The following is an 8,368-nucleotide window of genomic DNA, read 5'->3' as shown; positions in this document are numbered from 1 at the left end:
GCAGACCCCCCCCCCCCCCCCACAGGGCTCCTGGCCAGACTGTCCTGGGGCTGACCCCAGCCCTGGGAAAAGCAGAGGGCAGATGGAGGGCCAGTTGAGCCATGAAGTGAAGGAACCACGGCATCCTACAGGAGCTTGTCACCAGGGAGGACGTGGGGAAAGAACAAGGAAGGAGGGGCTGAGAGCATGAAGGGGAGAGGAAGGGCCAGAATGAAGAGAAATTACGTGCGGTCTGTTAAGTGAAAACGAAGGGGAAAATACAGAAGTGCACAAATAGTGCGTTCCCAATTTCGCTCAATGAAAACACCACAATATACCACGGAGTGAAGAAAGCAGGGTATAAAACTGTGTGTAGAGGACTCCATTTAAATGAAAACACCCCAATACTTACATGCATACATGCCTGGAGAGGCCGGCACCAAAAAGTTAACAGCACTTCCTCAGATGGAGTATGGGGCTTTGGAATTGATTTTTCATTTTTTTTTAAATTCCCCTCTGCACAGTCTGAGGTTTTTACAACTCACACAAAATGGAAGAAATGAATTAATCTTTGTAAAGTGTTCAGAACAATACTTATTCCAAAGTAAGCACTATAAAAATGTTTGCTATTAGTTTATAATTTTACGATTACATGATTCCATTTTAAATATATCTAAAAAGAGGTTAAAAGACTGCAAAAACAGGGAATTCCCTGGCAGTCCAGTGGTTAGGACTCTGCACTTCCATTGCAGGGGGCACATTTCCTTTCTAAAATTTCTGCAATGAGTGTTTATAGTGAGCAGCTGGTAACTGGGAGAAAAATGTTGAGAGAGAGAAGGGAGACAGGTATAAAAAAGAGGAAGTGAGAGGAAGAGCATGACCCTGTCTTTCCTGAGGGCAGCTCCCTGGACCGCTGGGAAGGACCCAGTCCTCCGGCAGCCCGGACTGCAAGCCTCACCCAAGCACCTTCTGTGGGCACCTGCCAGTGGAGGGGAGGCCGTTCTCTCCGCGAGGCTGGGATGGCAAACACCTGCCCCACCTCTCCCGCAGCTAATCCATCAAGACCATCTCCCCACCCCCAACTGAGTCCACAATCCTCACAGGGGGGCTGGTGCTGAGCTCGGGGCAGGGACACTAGGAGGAGAGCATTGTTTTGGGAGACTGACCTCATCAAGTCATACCAAGCAGCTTTCCCTTGGTTGAGATGAGGGAAATTCCCCAGTTGGCCCCTGGACTGTGGAAATCTCCCTTTAGAGAAGTGAGCTTTGGTCAGCTGTCTGAAAGAGCCCACAGGAAGGGCAAGACAGATGGATGCACAGGGATGGAGAAACCGTGGCCAGCCCTCTGGGGATTTAGAAAAGGGAAGGAAGCAGCAGGAAGTGACCTGCAGGAATGGGCCTGAGCACAGCTGGCCCTCCCTTGCTGGGGAGGGCACTTACCGCCCCTGATGAGTGCTTTCCCCAGATGAAGCAATTCAATACGAAGCAGATGCCAAAAACCACGCCAGGGTACAATGTCGCCGTCTGGAAGCAAGAGAGGCCAGGCTGGGGAGCTGCATCTAGGGAGAGCTCCCACCTGCCCCATCAGGGCTCCCTGACTAGAGGTTCTCAAGCCCTCCCTGTCCTGCAGGACTCAGCTCAAGGATAAACCCTTCCAGAAAGCATTCCCTGACCCCCAGACTAGGCAAGCCTCCTGCTCTCTGTCCTTTTAGATCCCTGAACCGCACCGCCCTCGCCCTCATCCGTGTTCATAATCATGTGGTGCTGTTACCCCCCAGACAGACGCTCTTGGGAGGACCAGGTCCTGCTCACTGACGTGCTCCCAGCACTCAGAGCACAGTACTGTTCAACAAGCACTTGCTGAATAGGAATGGTCAAATAAAAATTTTACTAAACACGTAGGTCTGGGCCTCAACCCAAACTGTCCAGAGTGGTGGGGAAGCTTTAACTGAGTCTTAGGGGTGGTGGGTGCTCGCCTCCACATGAATCAATCATCTCACCCAATCCTCACGACAGGCCTAGATGGGAAGGACTGTCACTATCCCTTTTCAAGAAGAGGACAGAGGCCCAGTAACGTTAAATACCCCACACCCCAACTTCACACAGTCAGTTAAGGGTGGAGCAGAGGTTCAAACCCAGGCAGTCTGACTCCAGAGGCCCTGCTCCTGCGGTGTATTCTATCCAGTCAAGACTTCTGGGGCTGGGGCTCAGGCACCGGGAACCAAAGCCCTAGACCTGCGGTGGAGCCTCCTTTACTACTGCGGCTGCCTGAGCATCCAAGAGGGTCTGCCCGTGAGGCCTGAGGCTCCCTGCAATCTGGTGCTCAGCTTCACGGCCAGTTTTATTTACCTTTAGCCTGTAGCCTCCCACACCCACTAACTGGCCACTGCTCTCCACGTCCCTGACCCCGGGCCTTCATGAGGTAGAGTCACCAGCATCTCAGGGATCCGCCGTCTGAGTGCCAGTGCTGAACCAGTGGCCTTCTGTATACAGTCTCCTTCCAACCGCACAACGACCTGAGACTTAGGTGCAACCGGCCCCCACTGGAGAGATGGGGAAACCAAGGCTCAGAGGGCTGGTCAAGGTTACCAACCAAGGAAATAACGGAGCCAGGACTGGGATCCAGGAGATTCCAGAACCTGAGGCCTCCTTGCCGGCTGCTTCCACCCAGTTGAAACCCCCCTCTCCGAGGCCCAGCTCAAATGTCATTTCCCCCCTTCCTGTGTGTTCCTACTTCACTCTGCTGTGTAGCGGAGAACTCCTCGTCTGTCCTCCTGGCTGAAATGTATGGACTGAGCACTGTGCTAGATACCAGGAAGAACAGGAAAAATGTTCAGACCCATAAATGGAGAACAACGTAAGTGGCACTCATAGGCACAAGGCTCTGCCCAGGCCCCTCTGGGGTGCCAAGGAGGACCCTGAAGTTAGAATCGGTGGGGGAGGAAGTGACCCCGGACCTACGACTTAGCTGCCCACGCAGAGGCTGGAGGAGAGAAGAGCAGTTGTACACCTGCACGGCTGCGGCTGCAGCAGAGGCCCGCCTGTGGAGCGAGGCAGAGCTCCACACCAGGGAAGGGCCAGAATCTTGCAGGGAAACTGAGGAGGCCTAGGACGGCCAAGGGCCCAGGCAGGAGGGAAAGATGCCTGAACCCAGGCAGAAGTCCTGGGGATGGAGATGGGAAGGAATTCGTGGACTATCTGGAAGGAGAACCATCCACACTTGATGTATGAGAGGAGGCGGGGGCGCTAGTGAGTAGGAGGAAGAAAGGGAGCCACCCAGGTGACTGCCTTGGGGGCCCGGGTGGATGATGGTGCCACTGGATGCAGGGAGCAGGTTTGGGGCAGAGAGACGGGGTTTGCCGTGGCACCAGTACAGGGAGACTTGGAGGGTATCTGGTGGGAGACCTCATCAGGGAAGTCTCACCAGGTGAGGAGAGGGCTGGGTTTTACAGCTCTGAAGATCCCTGGGTCTTAGCACACAGTAGCCTGAGAAAAACACCTGATGCGTCAAGAATTTAGGAAACTCTTTTTGATCTTTCCAGAACAACCACTGTCACAGCTCTTCTATACTGAGGGCTTATTAACTGCCAGGGGTATTTGCCAGAGCTGGGATAGCCTGAGTTCCCCTGCTCTTTTGATAGCTGTGAGAATGGTTTCAGAAGGCCTGGGTCTAGAGGCTTCTCTGAATTTGGCACCAGGGGTTTCCCTGGTCCTCTAAGGGCTCACTTGCTCTGGGAGAAGGGGCTCAGGGCTCCCTGGGAGGCAGGGTCCACTCCCAGGCATCCTCTGGTTTCTGTGGTCTTTTCTGCTGCCAAGAACTCTCCTCACCACCAGGAGGACAGTGAACACCAGAAGCTGACCTTATTGAAGAGGAACAGAGGCCCCAAAGTCTGGAAAACAGGCTGACAGTGACGTGGGGCCTGGCTTCTCCCGTCCCTGGCAGGTAATTCTCTCCTTACTCTGCTGGGTAGGGTGTTCTCACAGCTGCCCTGCTGATCAGGTTTTGACCTTCAACTTTGACACCTGGGATGGTGTCTAAATCCTCTTATTCTGAATCCCCTATTTCTTCTTGTGCTTGAGCCATGGGACAATGTAGGCTAAAACTCATCTAAGTTCAATTCCCTCTTTTCATGGATGCGGCTACTAAGGCCTCCGAGGTAAGCACCCAGGGGTGAGAGCCCAGCTCTCCTGGCCCTTGGGTGTGCTCCTCCCACCCATCAGGCTGCTGCCCAGCACCTGGCCCTAAACCCCCACCAGAGCCTGCTTATGCTGCTCTCGAGGAGCCCAGGAAGAAGCTTCTTGGCCTCGCAAGAACATGGGGAGGAGGGTTAGGACACTTACACAGAAGGCTCCTTTCTTCCACCGATGGCCTTTTAGAGTGCGGTACAGACGGCCGGCGGAAAATCCACCAAACACCCTGTGGGGAAACGGAAGGGATCCACACCAAGGGGACCTGTTAGCTGCAGTGCAGGCAGTCTGCGCCAGCCCTGGGACCCCACTCATGCACACGTACCCCATGAACATGAAGAGGAAGCAGGCCGTGGTCATGAGAGCTCCCCGGCTGGAGGGTGACAGCATCCCAAGCATGGCCACAACTGAGGAGGGAGGGGCAAGAGAGGGAAAGTCAGGGTCTCTAGGCCCCAAGGCCCAGTCGTGGGCTGGCTCACAGGGCCCCAGGGCAGGTGAGGCTAGATGAGGCTCCCTACTCCCTCTCCCTACTCTACTGGAGAAGACTGGGTCTTAGCTGGGGTTCAGAGGGGTGCAGCAGTTGCTGGGCCATGGCTGGCTGCGTCTTTTTCTTTTTAAATTTATTTGATTTTTATTTATTTTTGGCTGTGTTGGGTCTTCGTTGCTGCGCGCGGGCTTTTCTCTAGTTGCGGTGAGCGGGGGCTACTCTTCATTGCAGTGCTCAGGCTTCTCATTGCGGTGGCTTCTCTTGTTGCGCAGTACGGGCTCTAGATGCGTGAGCTTCAGTAGTTGTGGCTCGAGGGCTCTAGAGTGCAGGCTCAGTAGTTGTGGCGTATGGGCTTAGTTGCTCCGCGGCATGTGGGAATTTCCCGGACCAGGGCTTGAATCCGTGTCCCCTGCGTTGGCAGGCGTATTCTTAACCACTGTACTACCAGGGAAGCCCCATGCATCTTAATGGTAATGGCCAGCCCACAGAGCACTTGCAGCCAACCAGGCACTGAGCTGAGAGCATTACGAATGCCAGCTCACTGAATCTACCTCATCAGCCCTCTGAGGTGGTTAGTTCCCACATTCCTTAGATGAGGAAACTGTGGCTCACGAGGTCAAATGAGAGGCTCACAGAAGTTAAATGACTTGTCCAAGGTTACAAACCTTGGAGGCATGAGGCTGAGACAGAAATTTAGGCAGATTAGTTGCTAAGAGATTAGATTTTGAAAGTTCTCATCACAAGAAAAAAAAATTGTAACTATGCGAGGTGATGGATGTTAACTAAACTCACTATGGTAATCATTTTGCAATATATACATATAATATCAAATCATTATTTTGTATACCTTAAACTAATACAGTGTTATATGTCAGCAAAAAAAAAAAGTTAAAATGGTTAAAAAAAAATTTAGGCAGATTGATTTCAGAACTGCCTGTAACTACTATATATTCATTTTGGGGGGTGTTTTCTGAGAAAAGAGACCTGATTCCAGTCCTAATCCTGGTGCTGAAATGGGTGAGTCACTTAATGCCTGGCTGCAAAAGGAGGCCAACCTCAGAGTGCTGATACATGGCTTCACTGGTGGTGTGGATGTCGGGGGCTATCGATGGTGCTGGCAAGATCTGAGGAGGAGCAAATCACCAGGGCCTGTGGCTGAGAGGACCAGCCCTCTTGCTGGGATGGACGGCTCTGTCTGGCCCAGAGATGTTGACATGCCCCCCTGCCCCAGGAAGGGAAGCCCACCCTTTTCTCAGACTCAGGCCTGTGCTGCGCTGGTGAGCACAGCTCACCCTCCCCAAACCCCCAGCCCACCTCCACCCCTGCCGGGCTTACTCACAGATGACGATGAGGATCATGCAGAAGAGCTGAATGCCCGAGCCCAGCAGGGAGCTGAGGATCATGGGGTACTGGGGGGGCCTGAAGACGTCGCCATGCACTAGCTTCCACCCGGACTCTTCCATCGTGTCTTCCTGCAGCAAAGGGCCAGAAAGCGAGGCTCTTCTTGGGCTCTGGAGAAGGCAGCTCCTGCAGGGACCACCCCCAAGGACCCACATCCTTGACCAGGGCTGAGGGTCCCTCAGGTGTCAACCAGCTCCACTCTGACACAGGAGTATAAGTGACATGAGAACGTATATCCCAGAGAACTGTCACACGGAAAAAGGAGGGCACAAACATGGGCTTACAGCTATACAAAAGGAAAATCTCCTCCCCACATTCCACAAACCAAATGCATGGAAAAATAATGTAAACCAGCACACTAAAATGTTAACTGTGATAGTTTTTGAGTGGTGTCTTTAGAAGCAAGTTATTATTTTTTTAACCGATTATAAAAGTAATATAGGCACACCTTATTTTATTGTGCTTCATTTTACAGCACTTCGCAGACACTGTATTTTTTACAAATTGAAGGTCTGTGGCAACCTGCATCAAGCAAGTCTATTGGCACCATTTTTCCAATAGCATTTCCTCATTTTGTGTCTCTGAGTCACATTTTAGTAATTCTCACAACATTTCAAAATTTTCCATTATCTCTGTTATAGTGTTCTGTTATCAGTGATCTTTGACTTTACTATTGCAATTGTTTTGGGGTGCCGTGACCTGTGCCCATCTAAGATGGCAAACTTCATCAGTAAACGTGTTCTGATTGCTCCACCAACCAGTTGTTCCCCCATCTCTCTCCCTCTCCTCCAGCCTCCCTATTCCCTGAGACATAACAATATTGAAATCAGGCCAATTAATAACCCTATGCCTCTAAGTGTGTAAGTGAAAGAGTTGCCTGTCTCTCACGTTAAATCAAAAGCTAGAAATGATTAAGCTTAGCAAGGAACACATGTCAAAGGCTGAGATTCCTGAAAACTAGAACTCTTTCACCAAATAATTAGCCAAGTTGCGAATGCAAAAGAAAAGTTCTTGAAAGAAATTAAAAGTGCTACTCCAGTGAATACAGGAATGATAAGAAAGCAAAACAGCCTTATTGCTGTTATGGAGAAAGTCTGAGTGGTCTGGATAGAAGATCAAACCAGCCACAACATTCCCTTAAGCCAAAGCCTCATCCAGAGCAAGGCCTAACCCTCTTCAATTCTATGAAGGCTGAGAGAGGTGAGGAAGCGGCAGAAGAAAAGTCCGAAGCTAGGAGAGGTTGGTTCATGAGGTTTAAGGAGAGAATCCCATCTCCATAACATAAAAGTGTAATGTAAAGCAGCAAGTGCTGATGCAGAAGGTGGCTACTCTAAACATCAGATATTCCATGTAGACGAAACAGCCTTCGATTGGAAGAAGATGCCATCTAGGACTTCCATAGCTAGAGAGGAGAAGTCAGTGCTTGGCTTCAAAGCTGCAAAGGACAGGCTGACTCTCATTAGAGGTTAATGCAGCTGGTGATTTTAAGTTGAAGCCGATGCTCATTTACCACTCCGAAAATCCTGGGGCCCTAAAGAATTATGCTAAATCTACTCTGCCTGTGCTCTACAAGTGGGACAACAAGGCTGGATGACAGCACATCTGTTTACAACATGATTTACTGAATACTTTAAATCCACTGTTGAGACCTACTGCTCAGAAAGATTCCTTTCAAAATATCACTGCTCATTGACAATGCGCCTGGTCATCCAGGAGTTCTGCTGGAGATGTACAACGAGATTACTGTTGTTTTCATGCTTGCTAACACAACATCCATCCTGCAGCCCATGGACCAAGGAGTCATTTTGACTTTGCAGTCTTATTATTTAAGAAATACATTTCATAAAGCTATAGCTGCCACACAGTGTGATTCCTCCGATGCATCTGGGCAAAGGAAACTGAAAACCTTCTGGAAAGGGTTCACCATTCTAGATGCCATTAAGAACATTCGTGATTCATAGGAAGAGGTCAAAATATCAACATTAATAGGAGTTTTGAAGAAGCTGATTCCAACCCTCATGGATGGAATTGTGGGGTTCAAGACCTCAGAAGAAGTAATTGCAGATGCAGTGGAAACAGCAAGAGAACTAGAATTAGAAGTGGAGCCTAGGGCTTCCCTGGTGGCGCAGTGGCTGGGAGTCCGCCTGCCGATGCAGGGGACGCGGGTTCGTGCCCCGGTCCAGGAGGATCCCACATGCTGCGGAGAGGCTGGGCCCATAAGCCATGGCCGCTGGGCCTGCGCGTCCGGAGCCTGTGCTCCGCAGCGGGAGAGGCTGCAGCAGTGAGAGGCCCGCGTAACGCAAAAAAAAAAAAA

General features: G+C 51.0%; 1 protein-coding gene across 3 annotated transcripts in view; it reads right to left on the bottom strand.

The window, feature by feature from the left end:
* Window positions 1-8,368, bottom strand: part of TM9SF4 (transmembrane 9 superfamily member 4) — a 57,488-nt gene that overhangs the window by 7,845 nt on the left and 41,275 nt on the right. For all 3 annotated transcript variants that reach the window (XM_024742918.1, XM_024742919.1, XM_024742920.1), the window contains 4 exons: window positions 5,993-6,125; window positions 4,492-4,573; window positions 4,320-4,395; window positions 1,419-1,502 (listed from right to left, as the gene is read on the bottom strand). In XM_024742918.1, coding sequence (XP_024598686.1) covers window positions 1,419-1,502; window positions 4,320-4,395; window positions 4,492-4,573; window positions 5,993-6,125 — 375 coding nt within the window. The remainder of the gene's footprint in view (window positions 1-1,418; window positions 1,503-4,319; window positions 4,396-4,491; window positions 4,574-5,992; window positions 6,126-8,368) is intronic.

This window comes from Neophocaena asiaeorientalis, unplaced genomic scaffold (genome assembly GCF_003031525.2).
Source record: "Neophocaena asiaeorientalis asiaeorientalis breed wild unplaced genomic scaffold, Neophocaena_asiaeorientalis_V1.1 scaffold82, whole genome shotgun sequence".
NCBI classification, from domain to species: domain Eukaryota; kingdom Metazoa; phylum Chordata; class Mammalia; order Artiodactyla; family Phocoenidae; genus Neophocaena; species Neophocaena asiaeorientalis.
This window is presented reverse-complemented; position numbering and strand designations above follow the sequence as displayed.